The 20,075-nt window shown below is 34.5% G+C and overlaps 3 protein-coding genes across 6 annotated transcripts in view; 1 reads left to right on the top strand and 2 right to left on the bottom strand.

The window, feature by feature from the left end:
• The window catches only part of LOC118278101 (calcium uptake protein 3, mitochondrial), a 91,622-nt gene that overhangs the window by 55,555 nt on the left and 15,992 nt on the right, over positions 1-20,075 (bottom strand). The window lies entirely within an intron of this gene.
• Positions 3,657-5,856, top strand: LOC118271611 (uncharacterized). Its single transcript, XM_035587709.2, has 2 exons — positions 3,657-4,105; positions 4,282-5,856. Exons 1-2 carry the CDS (start codon positions 3,944-3,946, stop codon positions 5,842-5,844), a joined length of 1,725 nt encoding a protein of 574 aa, XP_035443602.2. The 5' UTR covers positions 3,657-3,943; the 3' UTR covers positions 5,845-5,856.
• Positions 5,846-7,726, bottom strand: LOC118271616 (uncharacterized). The gene is made up of 3 exons (XM_050700047.1): positions 7,483-7,726; positions 7,077-7,273; positions 5,846-6,872 (listed from the first exon to the last, which is right to left on the bottom strand). The coding sequence occupies exons 1-3, from the start codon at positions 7,611-7,613 to the stop codon at positions 5,896-5,898; spliced, it is 1,305 nt and encodes a 434-aa protein (XP_050556004.1). The 5' UTR covers positions 7,614-7,726; the 3' UTR covers positions 5,846-5,895.

Consider the following 20,075-nt stretch of genomic DNA (forward strand, 5'->3'; position numbering starts at 1 on the left):
GCGAGGAGACAGGCCAGTCGCTTTATTATCTGGTGCTCGCAAGATGAATGAGAGGCGACCACAGGCTTCGAACAACAGGTATGTTGTGACGGGCCTGCGCAGAATATCAAATGATCAGGTTTTAATAAGCGTTATTATGAAATAAGTATAATACACTTTATGAGTTGTATTTAGGAGTAAGAGTCAGTCATGTCAGAACTTAGGGTAGTTTAAGACGAATCGTTGATAGTTTAGGAACCGATGAATTGGTAAAAGCGGCAAGTTTACAATTTACAAAGATTGGACGTAATGATGAATGCGGATAAATAAATAGAAGAAAAGCAGAAAGCCATTTCAAGTCCCAATTTGTGTTTTCTTCTGTGACAGACAGATATCATATCAAGCTACTACAACCAGTCAAAATTTTAATATCAATCAATTTTTAACTTAATTGCTAACAACACAAAAGCTATTACACAAACACAAACTGTAGTAGCTTGATCTGCATTCCAAACATGGCAACAAAACCGCCGTCATCTCAGTTTGCCAATCAAATAATTTTACGGCAGTAAAGTTGGTACATTTATCACTTTCATATCGGTCATAAAATCTTCGGAGAGACAATGTCGGCACTTTGTCAGCTAAACGACTTGCGGCCGACACTGTTTAGATAAATATGAGATATACTACCATTTCCTCATTGCATACGGTTATTTTAAGTATCTGTCTCAATTACGTGCGTGTGTGGTAGACGAAGATTGATATAACTTGGTTAGTATAATGGTTGATTGGGCTAGAATTAGAGTAGATTGTTGTTTGTTAGTAGTATGGGCTTAATTTTAGAGATGGACATTCAAATTGTGCTACTAATACGTACATAGTAGTTTAGTTTTCGCTCAGGCTTTTGACAGGAGTGTAGACGCTGGTGGATGAAAAGTGAACGAGTGAAATAAACCATTAAAGGAAATTCGTAAGTTTAATGATATTCTCGATGCAATAGAAAACAATATCACAAGACCATGACCATCTTAATAAATACTTTCACCTAATAGAACAATTTATCAACCTCCAACTGAACAACAATCCAGTCATCCAATATTAGGTACACACATCAAATCTAAATAATCTAACAATATCCGTGATTTGAATAAAATCACATCTAAATTCAAATGTCTCAATCTGTTAGAACAAAAAAAAAAAGAAATGCTTTCACGCCACGGACATACTACAGAATGATACAAAAGCCTCACTAGAATCCAAGAACATGTATTGACTTCTAAGACCTTACAATGTCTGAAAAATGTAGATCAATATGATCATGTTCATAATAATGTGAACTGCGCGGTTGGGACGGTGGCTGCCGCGCAAAGTGTAGCGGATTCAATTTTCGTACGGAGCAACTCTTTGTGTAATCCACAAATTGTTAATTCGTGTCTGGGTGTTATGTGTATGTGAATTAGTTTGTTTGTAAACGCACGACACAGGAAAAAATCCAAAAGTGGAGCAACGTTTAAAAAAATCCTTAGAGCGAGAGCCATAGATAAGCAGGATTTTTTTTTCATTATATGTCATGTCATGTATGTTGTTCATGTTGTTTAAGTGGCTTCTTATTTCAAATTTAATATTAGCTACTATTATGGAGCAGGTGCTTCTTAAAATAAGGCATATTTTAACATTTGATTCGAAAATGGGAACAATATGTTCCCATTTTCATTTCACATTCTATGAACCAGCTTTAACTATTGTAACTAAACTAAAAACATCAAATATTATTTCTAGAAGGAGCAGTGGTACTTCTGAGTTAACTTTTTCAATGGAAATAGTTAGGGGGTGAACAAACAGCCATAACGGAACATAAAGCGTTTTTATATGATAGCTTTATTATTTTATTAAAATGTAAATGGTTGACAAGTGATGTTCGTATGACGGGACGCCCCGGGCACACGAGAGTTATGTACAAACTATTTAAATGGAACACGGACACATTATTGTGTGCCAGTATACTTGTGGGCAGTTGTGAATGGAGCCATTTTGTTCTAAACGGTTAATTCAAAAATTCAAAAATGTGTATTCGAATTCTATTTGATGGTGAATTGTTTTTTTTTATTTCGGTAAATAGATTTGTTGACAAATCGGATCTATTTTAAAATTCGAAATGTCATTTGCCAGAAATTCAAATGCCAGAAAGTTTTTTTTTTCGATACATTTGTAAGACGATTTCATACAAAACATGCTGATGTTTTTTTTATTAAGTAACTTCGTTAAATAAACAAGTCTATCTATCGCTTTTTTTTCTTGAAAATAAAGAATATCAGCTGTGTTACAATAATAAACAGTCGCCCGAGTTTTATATTTCAACGCCTGCCTTTGATTTTAATTTACGATAAGTTTGATTGTAGGCACTTTCTCAAATGTGTCAGCTGACGTGGAATGCCGGGAGAGGAGTAAGTTCTAAACTTAGCGATTGTTTGAGATAACAACAGACGACAGCCATTAGAAGACTTGGGGGATTGTTGAACCAGGGGTAAATATAATAAGTAGCAAGTATTTTTTTTAAAGCATTGCCCTACTTATAGTATTTTCTCCTGTACCGTGGGTGCGTTTTACAAACATACAAGTTCACATACATATGACACCCAGACCCGACAACAACAATTTGTGAATCACACAATGGGGTTGCTCCATGCGAGAATTGAACACGCTACACGTTGTGCGATAGCCGGTTGCCCTGCTACCGCGCCAACCGTGTAGTCTAGTATTTAATACTAGTTATGATATTTTAGAAAAACTGCTTCAAAAACAATCTCTTATTAAAAAAAAGCAAGAGTGTTTATAATAATATGGCCAGGGACTATATGTATGCACTTCTATGTTTTACACATTACACTCACCCCTGCTGTGTAACAAACAGAAAAAATTAAAGATTATAAAAAGACAATTCTTGTCAATAAACTGCTCACATTAAGTTTGAATTATAGAACACTAGTCTATGCTATGGGATATTGAAAATGGAACAATTGTGTTGTTGTCTATGGTATGGGGGCGAGCCATAACGGTCGATTTATGACTATGGTTGTCTATGACCTGTGTGTTTTGACAGAATTTGGAGTAAGGGAATTGAGCCATGGTTATTGTGTAGGTCCTATTATACTTACTACATATTACAGAAGATTAAGCTAATCAAGTGTATTCAATCCATACTATATTAAGAAAGGTATATAGTACAGATAAAGTTATTTTGAAATGAATTTTTCGTGGAGTCAATCATAATTGTAATATGTGGAGATCAGACTCTTTCTCCTTTATATTTATATCTAGACAAGATTTTTGAAGCAGAGTCTAGATTAATCTAAAATCACGTTCATGCTACGATTCCACTTATGGGTGGATAAAAATAAAGAGAAAACTTACCAAATTGCAAAAGCTTAGCAATAACATAACATTTGCATCAATAAATTATATATTCCCCCCGTATCGACGACAGACACGTGCGCATTTATTTATTCATATGTGTGGCACGGACATTTGAAACTATTGTCACATATTTTAACACTCAAGTGTGTATCGGAAAGTCACGTCAAAGGACTCAAAGTTCAAATGTTTGCGTGCCTGTCACACTAAACTTGCGCAAAGCCCAGTTGCGCGAACGTCGTCACAGAGAACAGTCTGGCTATTCTGTAATAGGGAATATGCAGACAATTTTTTTATTTTTTAAATTCAATTTTCACTTCATTTTGATGTAAAAAAAAAATAAACCATAGCTGTAAGAGTAGTAATTACTTTTTTATAAAATTTTAAAAATAGTGGTTTAATTTGACGAGTTCAAACGCTCCTATTTCTCGCGCGCTTGAGGCGTGACGTCATAGGGCACACCTGTCATTGTATTGTTTACATTGAGAGTTTGATAGATAACAACACGCGTAATAATCATGGAAGAAGAAAAAAGCCATTTTATAGATATTGCATGGTACCAATGTGTCCTAACAATATAAAAAGTACACCAGATAAAGTTTTTTTTGCTGTTCCGAGAGATCCAAACATACGTAAACAATGGTGTGAGGTTATGCGAAGAGAATATAATGTATCTTCAATATCGCGTTTACATTGTTGTGAAGATCATTTTAATGTAAGTATTATATTTGGCCAAATAACATCTTGTAGTGTTCTAGAAATCCATAGGTTACAGAACTTTATTTAAGTTCGTAACCTTATTTACGAATGTCATAACATGTTAGAAGATTCTTCATCTGAGCTATTTCTACTTATCCTAAGATGCTTCACCAAGTGTTGTGTTTATTTCAGATCAAAGAAGATACAGTAAATTATATTAAATACAAGCTCATGAAGGAACAAGGCGAAAAAGTTAAATTATTCCTAAATAAAGGAGTTATGCCTCATAAATTTCAATGCCAAAAACGAAATGCTCCAGCACCACAGGAGAGAATGTATGATTCTAAGAAGAAAAGATTATCACTAATAAATGAATCTCTCCCCGAACCTGAAGTCAACAGTGAAAATGTTTTAGAACGTGAAACTTCACAAACAAGTTATTGTGATGCCGGACCAAGTACTTCCTATATTCAAGGCTGTGAAAATGATCCAGAGAGGCCTAGTACCTCTGTTATGGATGTGTCTGTAATAGAGCCCCGTACATCCCATGTTGAAGTCTCTACTAATACAGAAAACTTACTTAGTGACAAGTGTGTGCAAATAAATAAGAGACCAAACTTCAGAAGTAAAAGTGTTCAAGTTAATTTAACAACAAAGAAGACTAATGTAGCTTTATCTCCTGTTCCCCTTCCATCACAAAATATTGGAACTTCACCAATAAAACCTGCAACAGCTGCGGTAAAAAGAAAATTATTTCCTACTAAGTCGGATACAACATCTATTTCGTCCATTTCTTCACAGATATCTCATGATTATGAACCCTGTAGCTCATCTGACTTAAGTTATTGTGTGCAAGATGAATCAGCAGATTCAGATGATGAAAAACATTTTAAAAATGTAATGCGCAGTAGTATGTTAAGTGCCATAGATAGAGAACCCAAAATGTTACTAGGATTACCTAAACAGTCATATCATTTAATAAAACTATTAAGTGAAAACATTCCACTTCCAACTGTAGACATATTAATAACTCTTAAGAAATTGAAGTTAAATGAATCATTTGGCATACTTGCTTTACATTTTGGCTACTCACAGAGCACTATCAGTAGAATATTCAATAAAAGTTTACCTTTAATCGCATCAAAAATGAAAGACTTGATTGTGTGGCCAACACCAACTGAGGTATATAAAAATTTACCTATATCATTCAGAGCGAGGTATTCAAATGTTATATCTATTATTGATTGCTTTGAAATCCAGATTGAAAAACCTTCCGATCCAGTCCACCAATCACTTACTTGGTCACAGTACAAAAAATGTAATACATTGAAGTATTTAATTTCATGTACACCAGATGGGTTGATTAATTTTATATCCGATGGATATGGTGGAAGAGCTACAGATGTCATGATAGTGCAAGACTGTGGCTACTTAGACTGTTTACCTCCAAAAAAAGCAGTTATGGCTGACAGAGGGTTCAAAGACTTATCACATTTACTGGGAGCCAGAGACTGTACTCTCGTCCGGCCACCTTCTGTTTCACAATCCAACCCAAGCACCAAAGATGAAGTAAAGCAGTCAAAACGAATAGCAGCTTTGAGAATTCATGTTGAACGTGTAATAAATAGATTAAGAGAGTTTCATATGTTACTGCCTCATGCTTGTGTAGACTATAATTTAATACCTGTCATTGATGATGCAATAACATTGGCATGTGGTTTGGTAAATATTCAGGATGTTTTAATAAAAAAATGAATTAAGAATGCATTAATTGTTTTATTTCAGATAAAGTAAAAGTACATGTTTTTAAAATTTACCTATTTTTGGGAAAATGGCTTGATGCCAAAACAGTGTGCATTTTTCTATTATCGTTTCACACAGTTGTTTTTTATATTCCACCTCTATTATATTAACTTTCTTAGAGGTTTCAAAATTGTTATCAGCAACACAAAAAAGACCCTTACTTTTATTTCCAAAATGCATCTGAAGTTGTAGTTGTGCCATATATTTTGGAGCCACTTCACTATTGCTGTCAATATAACGGCTCAACGCTTTTTCTGATGATGGGCATTTAATTTCTATGCTGTACATAGTACTTTCCCCATCTGGAGAAGCCCCCATTATAGGATGAGCCGCATTTAATTTTAAGCCACACTTATTTATTTTTATTTGTTTAATTTTCTCTACTTCTTTTAATACTTGACTTTCTAAAAATCGCCCCCTTTTCATAGCTTCTGTATCCTTCAGTTTGGTTGCTCCCAATATGTTCTCCGTTAAGGAACCATCCAGAACTTTACAATGTGCAGCCTCATATGCCTTAGAAGCTGTGATTCTTCCATATCTTAGTTCATGCCATAATGGACAGTCATTTTGATCTTTAGTTATCAATTCGGCTTGTTCGCATGCTTCTGTACTCATCACCAGTTTGCAATATTCAAGAAACTCAACAGGGTTTGTAGTCTTGCTTGCAAGAATTAAATGGTGGATCGACAGTCTCTCTGCATTGTTTGGAGATTGATAAAATTTCATCAGATGATTATTTGTATCACCAACACTCACACAATTATTTTTTACCACTGTTAAAAAATTGCCAGTGCTTGAGGAATTTGATGCGGGATTCACTTTAGGTGCTTTGCAAATATCTTTTGCTTTAATAAACTTCAAGCTAGTACCAACTGAAGAAAGCTTGGATTTTTTCCAATAACACTCAATGCTTGTACTTGGAGGATCTTCACTACGTCGGTGAAGCCATGCTAAAAATGCAATAGCATGTTTACATCCTCCTAAAACAAAAGAATAAAATTATTTTTCTTACACAATAATATCACTCTGGTAGTAATGGTTAACCTAATGCTGCTATAAGTTCTTGACTTCATAATAATTTGACAATCTTTATGGTTACACATGACCTATGACTGTCAAGAGTTTTACTTAGATAACAAGTATATCATCAGCCACAAACACAAAGTAAGTAAAAGAGATTATACCTAAGTGTGCTGCACAATCCAGACATTCCACAGAAATTACAGTTTCTTCAGCTTCATCACATACAGCTTGTACTGCGTATGACTTCTGACGAACATTGTGCTCTGGTGTGATGCGAGCTTTCACTACACATAAGTTCCCCTCTCGTTTAATTTGTACATATCCTACAGCTGAATCGCCGTATGATTCTCGTTGAGATCTGTAATAAACAATAATCTAGGTTTACTTACTTACCTACTCTCATAAAAACATGCGATTGATCGTATAATCTAATTCATACGTGTTTTAATAAAGTATAATGAATGTAAACAACATTTGAGGTTATATTTAGGGAAATAATGAAATAAGTGCACGTATGCATAAAAACAGATTTACTAGCTTAAAAATGCCATGTTTGACAATAATTACCTTGCAGCTTTTACTCCTTTAACCTCAGCAGATGTAAAATCTGGGTTTGACGCAAAATATGTGGTCATCATAAATGCATCTATTTTTGGAAGATTATCCGACTGTGCTTTCACAAAACCGTTGTCCGTCATTGCTATTGATGACGCTTAATATTTCTTGATATTTATATTTTAGAAAACTAAGCTAGTATAGCAATACAACCAATTTTTCTCTCAAAGTTCTCAAACACAAGCTGTACCTCTACCATGAGTTGACACTTTGACAGACAGTTGAGTTGGTACACGTGACTGACTGACAGGACGATAATGTGCCCTATGACGTCACGAGGCGTTTTACAAATTTGAATTACGCGCGTAAATTTTTCACTTTTTGATTTATGTTTTAAATAATTAAATGCATATTAAATCAGGAAATAACGAATTGAGTGTAATACTACGACCTTAAAAGCTTAGGGAAAAAAAATCAGGCCATTTTATTTTTTATGCATATTCCCTATTGTCATTTCATGTCATTGGTTGTGTGAATAATCTCGATCAATGAAGGAGAATGCGATCGATCTTACTTCGAATGTTTCGAGTTACAAAATAGCTTAGTAGTATTAGTAGAAAAATTATAAATTGTTTGAACACACATCTGGCTGTCTGGCAGGTACAATAATAAGTAAGCAAATGTCTTCAAAGAAGTGTTCACTTATCTGGCACTGTAATCATAATAATACGTAAACATACTAACAGACGAAACTGCTTATTTATCAAAAACAAAAAAAAACAATAAAGTAAGATGCAGAAACAAACGAAACCTTACTGCAGTAAGCTTAAACTTCACATTTCTTTAAAACAAAAATACTATTAAGCGTAGTAGAATAGACATAGATAAATCAAACCTTATTTGCTTACGCATACATTCTTTATTTGCTAAAAACAAAAGTTAAAGAAAATACTTCAACTTACTATATTCATTCAATTTCACCAATGATACACACATGTATCAAGATACCCCAATACACAACAGACTTTCAACTCTGTTACAACTTCATAAAGTTAAAAATCCAAACTGTAAGACAGAATACCTTTATGTGCTTTTGTCCATACATTATCTTAGCCACGATTTATGTCCAAGCAATGAATGGCTAGTGATATATCGCTCACGTTTATCCCTTTTGGGGTAAACAGAGCTGTAGGCAATGTTAATATTGTGAGGCTGTTTAGCTCGTTGATCAAAGGTTTTTAATGTAGAGCGGTTGATGAGACCGCCTATGATGAAATGATGGAGATTTTTATGGTTCACAATAGTGATTAGATGATTGAAATTTATAATAAAATGGCATTGATGATGAAGCTTGCAATTCTGTGAATTAAACTATAATCGGTAAGTAAGTTGGGAAGAGAAGTTAAGTGCAAAATTAGGTGAGAGGTTGGGATGAAGGAAAATAAGGTTTGTAATATAATGACCCACCTTCGATGACATGAGCTGGATGATAAATGAATGAATGGTGAGGAAGGAAAATACTTTATACCCGGTCAACTTGAATAGGGCCAGAGAACTCAGTACCCTTAGTACGAGTTTGCTTTACGTTTAAAGTAATCGAAACGATGAATCTGATTGGTTGGTTTATTCCAGCCGGCGAATGAGAGAGAGAGAGAGAAGCAAACTCATACTAAAGATACATGTAGGAATAAAATCAGATTACAACAGAAAATAACTTAATAGGTGTTAACCTTCTATTGCCTTTTAAATGACCACATCTAAATTCTACTCCTAGACCTACCATTAATAACTCTAACACCAAACACAACTTAATAACATTTTTTGACACAAATTACAAGGTAAGCATAACATCATAGATAATAGTAATTAAGATCTAGTCTGGCACGCAGATTGCTCCATTTAGCGAGGCTCGAGCCCCAGCTGTGTGGTCCTCCGCCCACAAGCCGGCCGTCAGTGGTTGATGATTTAGAGGGCACCGCGAAAGCCTTAATTATCAGTTCGCGTGGCCAACTAATTAGCAAACGAATTGATTGGGTACAACAGCGGAACCCAGTTTCTCTACAATTTCTAAACGTATAAATTTTACTTGTACAAGTTTCGAGGAATGCAATGGTACTTGACTGTTTGTTTGTATTGTTAAGGTTTATTAGAGTTGGTTTAGATTAATTTGAAGTTTTTCAATGGAGTTTACAATTGAAAAGAATATAAGACCAACGGTATATATCTCAGACTTCAAGCCAATAAAGACAGTAGATAATTAAGAGTAAATTAAGAAAGTACTAATGAAATGTGATAATATAATGATTTACTTTCTAATGAAACCAAATAATGAATTAAAAAGTGTATATTTAACAAAAATACATCCAAAATCTATCTACAGAATCTGGTAGCAAATCTAAAATGGCTATCCACAATCTTTATTGAGAAATAGTTGTAGAAAATTGAACTCAATTACTCCTATAAAATCAATCACACGATGGAGAGTCCCCAATCCGATCAATTTTATATCTCTCCTACAAAACACAATGATTAGGAACCAGCTGATGTATCGGAGTCAAGATAGCAATGTGCCCATAAAACTACGGACAAACAATAATAAAGCCGGCAAAATAAAACAATTGGTGGCAATTTTCATGCACTGCAATAAGAAGGTCGCCAATCATACCATAAAATACTTCCTTAATTACAAATGAGACAGCAATAGGATGTAGTGCACTATCTCTTTCACACACCTGATTTTAATTTCACGGTGTTCCGATGTTTTTTCTCTGATCATTTCAACGAATTGGACCGTTCGCTCCGAGCTATACAATGAAGATTCTTAGAATATATTATTCGCAAAACATTAAGATGTATGCCTAAGTATCGCGTTTTATAAGATTTGAATATAAAATAGGGACAATAGGTTTTTAGTGGTGACATAAACGCTGCATTGAACAATAAAATAGAGCTCAAATAGCATAATTTTGTGTAAGGCCTTGAAGCTTCAACATTAGTTTTTGTAATGTGACAATATTCTGTCAATCCAGTTTCGATAAGAATACATAATCAATCACAAAGACAAAGATGATTGCAGTCGATATACAAGACATAGTTCTACTTTCCTTCTTTCTTGCAGTCGCCAAAAACTAATAACTTTTTATAGACATACTGAAATTAGGGACATAAAATTCTACGAGCACATAACAATATATCATGAATTACTCGATGAGGCATAAAGTAATTTATTTTCTGTACTGTATTTAGATTTTCCAGCATATTTTGACAAGCAAATTGACGGATGGGTAAAGACCGGACGCATAGGAACAAGTAACCACAAAAAACTCTATAATATGCATATTCATAAACTTATGATTCAGTTTGAAACGTCCTTGATGACCATCATAATAGCAATACTACACCATTCATTACTGAGGGTGGCCATCAAAATGATGAACGCCTACCTAATACAACGATGATTCAAAACAAATCTATTTTTCAATTCAAATCGGGTCAAGTGTGATAATCGAGAACCTTTTGTGATACCACACGTCACACTAGTCACCAGAACAACATTGAATCGGCCTTCAAAGGAGTTCAATAAAATTTTGGCATGCTGTAAATTTCAATCAATTCATACAATTACTACGTAGTTACTTAACAATGTAAATTAGTATATCAAGGGGGCAATGAACTCTGCAAAGATCTATTTGATGGCTATTGTAATGGCGGAGTCACAGATCGTAATAAAATAAGCGATGAGAGGTTTATGATACTGCAGTTATGGAGGAAGATGAAGTAACGTGACCATAATCTGCAAGCACTGATATATCTTACGTAATCACAAAGTCAAAGTCAAAGTCAAAGCATTTATTTCAATTAATCCTAAATTAGGCACTTTTGAAACGTCAAATTGAATTGTCCGTCAGTCTGTCTGTCAGTGAAGCTAGGCGCTCGTTCCAAAGTGTTGCTTCGAATGGAGAAGAACGAGCAAGAAACTCCATCGTTACTCTTTTCAAAAAATGTTTTTTACAATATCTCTGATACATTATTTGATCATTTACCTATTGTCTATATATGTAGGAACAATGTAACGACAATACGACGTCAGAACTATGGGACAATAAAACCAATTTGTAAAGAATATAAATTAAAAAAGCGGGTTGTTTCAAACATAGTGCCCACATATGTACACTTACAATTTTGAAATAATGCTTCTATACAAATAAAAAATAATCTTTAATTTAATTTTTCAAATAAAAAAATAATAAATAACTGCTTGATGCCACAGGATCCCTAGACTACATTGGAATAAATTACTACTTTAATTTAACGTGTAACTAATGATCGTATTAGAGCATTGTCTAGTGTGAGCGAGTGTCCAGTGGAGCCGGACCAACATGCTGCCACACATTTTTATCTTCAATATAATCTGACAGTTTATAATATGCCTGTTTACACAGTTCACGCTTTATACAAGATTTAAATTTTTTCTCGTTCAGATTCAGTATGGTGGTTGGTAGTTTATTGTAACACTTAACACAAAATCCCATGAAGGATTTCTGCACTTTGGACAATCGGAATTGCGGTATAGCTAACTTATTTTTACCTCTCGTATTAAAATTGTGTCTGTCGCTTCTTTTTTCAAACAATTGTTGATTTTTTCTCACGTACATAATATTTTCGTAAATGAATTGAGAAGGCACTGTAAGAATGTTTATAGTTTTAAATAGTTCTCTCAAAGATTCGCGACGGGGCAAGTTATATATTGCTCGAATAGCTCGCTTTTGCAAAATAAAAATTGATTCTACATCCGCAGCTCGCCCCCACACCCATAACATGTTAAAGCTATAATAAATCTTTTGCGAAAATCTAAATATAAATCCTGTAACACCGCTCCATAACATTAAATTCATTTAAAAATCATCAACATTACATTTAACACCCATAAAATTAAAATCAAAATAAGCAAAGGTATTAAAATTATTGATAGCCATACCAGTGTTGGTGTTGGTAAATTTAAACAAATGACTACACAAATCAAACTGCTCCAAATGCCACCCAAAAAGAATTTATTGGAACAAATTGATTATAAATATACGACCTTCGAAATCATACAGGTATTGTCAGTTCGTAAGTTATTTCCTGAGCTCTCATTAACAAACCTTGTACTGCCGCGAGCGAAACACATCAAACGAATTTGCTCATTATACGTTTTTTTATCGTCTCCAAATAAAATTTTTGATATGGTTCAATAGCTATTGACATGTTCACAAAAACTTTTATTACGCATTATCAGCATTGATACTAATTTGCGATTACTATTAGCTTTTAGTATTACAGATTTCTCGGAAGCTTTCAACGGGTTGACGGATAAAACATCAAATTGGTATGTCATGTCTATTTATAATCCTCATAAACTGTCTACAGACGTAATTATCGAATAAATATTTTTTGTGGTCCTTAAACGGTAGCTAATAGCTGACAACAGTATAATAATAGAAAACTGGGTGGCAATCTACGTGATTGCCGAAAATGATGGCAATTTAAGCAATGAGACGGTTTTACGAGCCTGAGCAAAAAATCTCGAAGCGAGACTGTAACTATTAATTTTCACTGATAAAGTCATCAGATGGACTAACAACAAGTTTTGAACACATCGTCGCCACAATGATTATGTTAAAAAGCCGCGTTGAACAAACAACGGATAATGAAGTGGCTCACAAAAAACACGATAATGATATAGTAGGACCGCCGGTAATTTCTGTAGAAGCCCATTGAGTTAATGGCTGAATTAACATAATATGTCTGTTCTAACATTAAATTTATCCACGCGATTTAATTTCGCCTTGTTCTTATTTTTTGCTGAAACCCAAATATTAGTAAAGACTGTGTTTAACCAGCGAATGCTAATATTTGCAGAGGTAGGTCTGGATGTTATTAGGCGCTCAATTAGCATATTCAATATCAATAATAAAAGGGCTTTGAAAAGATATCATCATCGAGTCAATGTTGTCTACAAATAGTCTTGGAATTACCCAGTATTAGAGAAACTCGCCAGTTGTTAGCGTTTAGAATTTAACAAGGGAAGTGCTCCAATTCAGTTCGTGTACGCGAGAATTTGAATACTTAAGTCCATAAATCCAATTACTGTGACCGAAAGAGGTATAGGAAACATTGAATGCGCCGCGAGTCTAGTCTGTAAGTGATTCAACAGATCTACTTAAATCTACAACCACTTAGGAGGAGACAGATGTAGTAAATATTATGCTCATGCAATTTTAATGACCGATTATTCAAATCGATTTGAAAAGTTGAATTATGGGATCCAATTAAATCAATTAGCATAACCCAAATGAGTGGGAGGATCACAGCAAAAATACATTAGTCAGTATGATGAGTAGACGTGTAATTAGATAGGATGCAAACCTGTAGTAACGGATAAGGCGTTTCATACAAACTAATTAATATAATCTGGTTCCTCAGTACACGTGTTTGCAGTCAATTAGAATGCATGAGCAGTTTTTAGTCTAGGTGACAAATTTGGACATGAAGAGTTCATAGTCAACCATGAGGCTAATAAAAATGCTGATGGAATTGCATCGACATTACTAATCGCATGAATGACGGGTGTAACAGCTAATGAATTATCACGTACACCCGACTATGAAGTATCAAGAATGTGTTAACATGCTGTGGTTATTCAACTATGTGGTTTAGTTGCGTCATTGTGGGAAATAAATATGACACTTTGAAAACAAGAGCTAAGAGAAATTGTATAGATTAATAATTTTGACAGGAAATCAGGGGAGGTGACATAACAAGCTGACAACGATGCCTTCTTATAGACTTTTTAATAAGTTGAGATTAAGTTAGAACAGAGTAAAATAAGAAGCAACGACACGTGTCCGGACATGGAGTAATTACTCTAGTACAAATTCTTTGAAGTTGAGTCATACTCAAACTTAATTTAGTAAGGTAAACAAGTGAAATGGATGATTTAAAAGACAGCAAAGTAAAAAGTAAATACGGAAATGTCTTGTCAGTAGAGGTCGAAAGTTATTTAAATGTTAAAGTACATCTGGAGTTATTTTATGTGCCTTATCACTTGACTCTTGACTTGATTAATGAGAGACGACATCGAGATCGTAATCAGGAGACCTGACACCAGCTTTCATTCGTGTCATTAAATGTTATGGCCATAGTTTCATTAGCGTTTAGTCGTAAAATATCAACTAAGCCAAAAGTCTGTTCAGCGTACTTATAATTAAGTCCGTAATCAACATGAATCACTGACTAACTTTCCCTCGTAATCTACGAACATTTATTTATCATTGAGGGCCCAAGCATTGAGGGTCCTGAGGACTATTCTTCAGTAACAGTAAACACTTATCCTGCTCAGCTATCAATAATTCATCCAGCCAATTTTCTGGGCGTTCAACATCTTATTGTCTACTCACCCTTTATTAATTAAAATGGATTCTCCCTTCAAAGGATTGACGCTATCTTTGTTTGCCCATTTGAAGATCTTTTCTAAGTTCCATTGTGAGGGGCTACCGATTCTCATAAATAAATTAGACATTGTCGCCGCTCTTTTTACTCGTGAGACGGGACGCATCGGGAATGTCGACGCCGATTTACTAATTCATTTCGGCAAGTCGGTCTTTTAGGGTTTGCGGGACGATTTCGATGTCGTCAAGTCGTTAGATTGAGTATTGTAGTCGGCTGTGAACAAAATGTATCTGTTCAACGAATCATTGTGCAGACATGATCATTGGAATTTGTTAGAAGACGATCAAAAACTGTTTTGAAACCTTAAATACAGATTATTTTTTTAGATTAAGATTTTTACCTACTAAATATCGTCATTAGCGATCGTCTGTTATAATAGCTCCTACGTCTAACGGTATCACATCTACTGTACCTATATTTAAGTACTAGCAGTCGATCGCTAAAACATTTTTTGTTATTTCTCCCGAGATTCGTTTCAAAGCCAATTTTAACGCTCCAACACCCAGTAGCCTATTTAGCAGCCAAGTGTTTATTTTATACTGTGAACATCTTTATGAAGCTTTGGCATATGTTTATATTACTTCAATCTATCTAAATTATTATATCAAATCTTTTATTTTTACATTTCTGTATGAAAAATATAGTGTTCACTTGTGCTTGAGAATGGTAATCTATGATGCTATATTTTTCTGTAACAATACATTATATTTATATATATTTTTATCTTTATTTCTTGCACATTAATTTCTAATTTGTTCATCTTTCAATATAGCCATTTCTCATCTTGACCTTCAAATCATCCGGAGAGCCAATATTCCCTAAGTCATTGTAATGGTCCTCTTCAAATTGCAAACAATGATAAGACCCCAAAAAGAGTTCAAGGAGGGTCATAAAAGGATGATTGTGCGATCAACATACGTGGGATTTGTCGCCTTTTGTAGTAGACCGCATTGTAAAATTGTTTTATAGCTTTTGATACATAAATTGCCGTCTAATTTGGGAGCGTCCGTCTTTTGGCTGGACAAAAACAGATCCACGATCGACGTGTTGTGACATTCCAATGATCTCCTATTGTGCTATGAGAATATGGAACGATTTATCTGATCTAGGGAGCGGTACATACCTTATGATGCTGCTTTAAGAGTCAGAGTACGTTCTTATACATGTTTGGTAACTGTATTATCAATATAACTGTAACAGGCTTTTAGACAGTGAAAAAATGTATTCCTTTGAAGTCAACATCAATTCGGACGTGTACTTAGTCTGTTAATAGATAACTTAACCGGTCCATTTGCATACACCATTCTACCAGTGAAAGCTATTTGATATTAAGTGAATTCTTTTCATCCCGTGTTCGCCCACACAGCCTGAATAAACTGGTGTACGAAGCTTATTTTATTTTATTTGTTTAAATATTAGGACATGTCATATATTTGAAACGTTTCAACATATTTGTATGCATGGAAAGGTTTTGAATAAATTCTGGGAATTCTGGAAACATTTGAATTCATTTCATTATTTGATCTTTAATATGATTGATCGTAGCAAGCTGTACAAACTACAGTTACTATTGTTCTGCCACAAAACGTCATAATCAGAGAATCCCTCATCAAAGGGCTATTTGGAAGCCCACAGCAGCAACGAGTTCATCGAGGCCGTTAGACATGTGTCGCAAAAACTGTTCTGGTTCCAACATGGCAAAACATGGGTTTTGTTTCGTTGTCAAAGACAAGGTGATCGATCAAAAACGCCCGTCTGTCAAGGACCAATGATTGAGGGCGACAGTTTGTTCTCATGCCCAGGCGCATCTGCCGAATTTGGCGCGACGCAACCTGTCAAAATTCGTGTTCCACCGCGAATATATTCCGTAAACCGTCTGCTTGACATTTTCCCACAACAATTAGTAGAAATGTATTTTTGTGTTAAAGGGTTTTTCTGTTTCTGTTGTCGTTTTTGTGGCATATGACATATCAAAATATATTAAGATATCAATAAAACTAAAGTCTTCGAAAACTCAACGTTATCTTATAAAAACAGAACCAGTCAGCAGTACTAAAAACTATTTTAGGGAAAACGACAAATGTCTACTAGAACAAACATTTCAAAAGACCAAACCAAAGAGAGTCCATTCACCGAACATAAAAGTAACTACAACTCAGTTCATTAGTTCACACAGCATTGCCAATTTCCAAATGAACTGAACCTCGTTTTGGACATGATTTGTGACGACATGCGTACAATGGTGTGTCTGTTATTAAAAAGGTATGCTTTTTATAATGGCTGTTCGGAGACGCAGTAAATGTCACCTTTGGACATCACTTGATATTCTTCCACGAGTTTTTGGGTGTTACAAGTGACAGTTGTTGTCTTATTCATGTCTATTGTGAGTGGTGTATGTTTTAGTGTTTCTTGTGGATGTGAGTTAGCTTTGATGTATTGACAGCCAAGCTAGGGGAGTAAGGAAGGTTTTCATTGCATTGGGTATTATTCAATTGAGAGCAGAATCTAGAAAATAATTTAACTGTTTGTAGCTATGAAGTATAATTTTGGGATTGGAAAAAAAATTCGAAAATACTGCATTATCTTTCACGATGATGTTTAGAACATCACGGATGGGCAGATTGTTATTACGATTTTAATTTAATGATAAACATTTGCTATAAATAAATAAAAGTCAATACAATAAGTGAAGTGAGGCGTAAACATTACAAGTACATCATGTTGACTACTACTATTTTAAACCGAGATAAAAATGTAAATTCACAAGTCAATCCTGCTCTAAAAATTAATAAAATAGACACAGTCTATATTAAAATAGCCTCACACGGGGGTCCTGTTCGGGAAGACATGACAGATGGGCGCGTGACCGTCCATCGCGCTGCGCCCGCGCCGCCATTGTTTCACTCTCGACGGCCACAGCGCATGCCCAACGATTTAATACGACACAAATGTATATGGGTGCGCTGATAGTAAACATAAGAAAAAATATCACTTTCGATTGCAGGATGCTTGCCTGTCCACTTGTAATTATAAGCCCTGCCTTTAATGTATTAATTTTATCGGAATTTATTATCGATATTATGGTTTTTGCTTTCTATTTCTTTAGTGTTGTGTATGTTGTCTCGTAACTTAATTTCTTTATATTTAGGAGTGGTCATGGATTAAGATACTCTTATGAATATCTTGTTAATCGGCATGTTGATTAAAGTCTTGGGTTTGATCTTGAGTTTTGCTTTAAGAACAATTTGAAATTGTACTCATTTGGTAATAAGCTCGTTTTCCATTGCCATAGACTATTATCTATACATTATGTAATAACAGAATGAATTTTATTTTAAAATATTTGTCCATAAGCAGAAGTAAGCGTTGACAACAAGCAACGTTGACAACAGAGACTAGAGGGCACCACTATACACATAAAAATTCATTCATTTAGTTTATATGCTTGTGTGGAATAGTGTGGGTTGATTTATTTATTTGATAGTTCTTGTATTAAGTCAAAATAAAGAATGTATCGTGTTTTAGTGAGATTTATATGTCATCGGTTTTGTAAAACAAACGGAAACAGATAGCGTTTTCTTAACAAATCTTTAAGATACGTCAAAGATGGGATGAATTGAGCTGTCGATAATTGATAATAATAATATATGTGTATTTAATCTCTTGATTCTTTTTGTGTTGATTTTTGTTACTACAATATAGCCATAATATGAGGACTGCACAAAAGACGCGTAGTTACTTACGGTCCAAATTATAGAAATCTTATTATTTGAACTATTACACACACATATCACTTCTAGTAATACTACCTACCCAGTCTCTAGAAAGCTAACTAATACATCCTAACCAAGAAAATATAAGACAAACATTTTAAATAAACACCATTCCCGTCCAATCACGTCTAAACGCTGAACTAAACGCATTAACCAACTATCTTTTATCTTCTATTAAAACTACTAGTCTTGTAATGGACTAGGGTCTAAATTCTCGTCTTTGGTCAATAAATCCGACGTACCATGGTCATAAGTCGGCAAAATCAGGCCATTCACAGGAAGACCGGTTGCGACGAATGATTTAATTCGATCAGTTGGCCAAGTTCAAGCTCATTCGATGAGACTGTGTTACGTCTTGTGTGTGGGATTCTTTATACTATGGCTGTGGTAAAATAGAGCATTTTTAATATAGCGTATCGAAGGACCATTTTTTTTAAGCTAGTGTAGTGTTCTTAATTAGCAATATACATAAGTAAGTGACGATTATTAGAGAAAATGTGGTTTCGAAAAGGGCAGCTATAGTAAATAGGTACAGTATAGGGGTTTTATAATAGAAATGGCGAACCAATTGTCTTGTATGTGGGTCATAAAGCAACTGCAACAGCCATCGGTCAGCAGATGTAATAAATTCAGGACAACGTAATTGTTCTATAAATAAATATTCGTATATATGAGCTTGATGTGTGGTAGAAATTAGAATACTTTGATCACCAGCCCTTCTCTTCCCGTGGGTATCGTAAAAAGCAGATTGGAGGGGATTACATATTTAACAGTAACTGCGATCTTCAAACCAATTGCTAAGCGTAGATATTATGGCAAATTTCCTCTTTCTTTTGTAGACTACACCCAAAAGTCCATCAGAAAATACTTACGATCTGTTTATGAATGATACCTACTTGAAACTGTGACTTAAGCAAAGGTTAGTACCTAGTTTTAAGTCTTTGAAACAGTGTTAAGCTCTAATACTCGATACCGTTTATTCCTGTTCATTCCGTTAGAAGAATCTACCGTGAAAATGGAGTTAAATGAATGTAGAAGCAACACGTTGATAGCTATCCTTGTCGGCTTGTTTTGAGGAGCGTGGTAATCGCTTAATCCCTTGTTATAAAACAGTTAGTAGGATAGACTGGGGCAAATTGGCGTTAGATGATGATATGAATGTACTTAATTAAAATCATCAGCCACTTTGTTTCAATTAAAAGTTTGATGAACACCATCATCAACGTCTTCTTGCTATAACAACACTTTTTCCTAAATGTTAGAATTGTTTATTGTCTACTAGGTTAATCTATGGGATAAAATGTTTAATGTCTTATTTTTAAACACTTTTGCAGGTTTCCA

Source organism: Spodoptera frugiperda, chromosome 18 (genome assembly GCF_023101765.2).
Source record: "Spodoptera frugiperda isolate SF20-4 chromosome 18, AGI-APGP_CSIRO_Sfru_2.0, whole genome shotgun sequence".
Lineage (NCBI taxonomy): Eukaryota > Metazoa > Arthropoda > Insecta > Lepidoptera > Noctuidae > Spodoptera > Spodoptera frugiperda.

Bases quoted from the DNA above. Each gene is read 5' to 3' on its own strand.
- LOC118271616 (XM_050700047.1), bottom strand. From the start codon at position 7,613: ATGACGGACAACGGTTTTGTGAAAGCACAGTCGGATAATCTTCCAAAA. The intron at 7,274-7,482 runs GTAATTATTGTC...TGTTTATTACAG, and splicing joins AAAGGAGTAAAAGCTGCAAG to ATCTCAACGAGAATCATACG. The intron at 6,873-7,076 runs GTATAATCTCTT...CTTTTGTTTTAG, and splicing joins GGATTGTGCAGCACACTTAG to GAGGATGTAAACATGCTATT.
- LOC118271611 (XM_035587709.2), top strand. From the start codon at position 3,944: ATGGTACCAATGTGTCCTAACAATATAAAAAGTACACCAGATAAAGTT. The intron at 4,106-4,281 runs GTAAGTATTATA...TGTTTATTTCAG, and splicing joins GTTGTGAAGATCATTTTAAT to ATCAAAGAAGATACAGTAAA.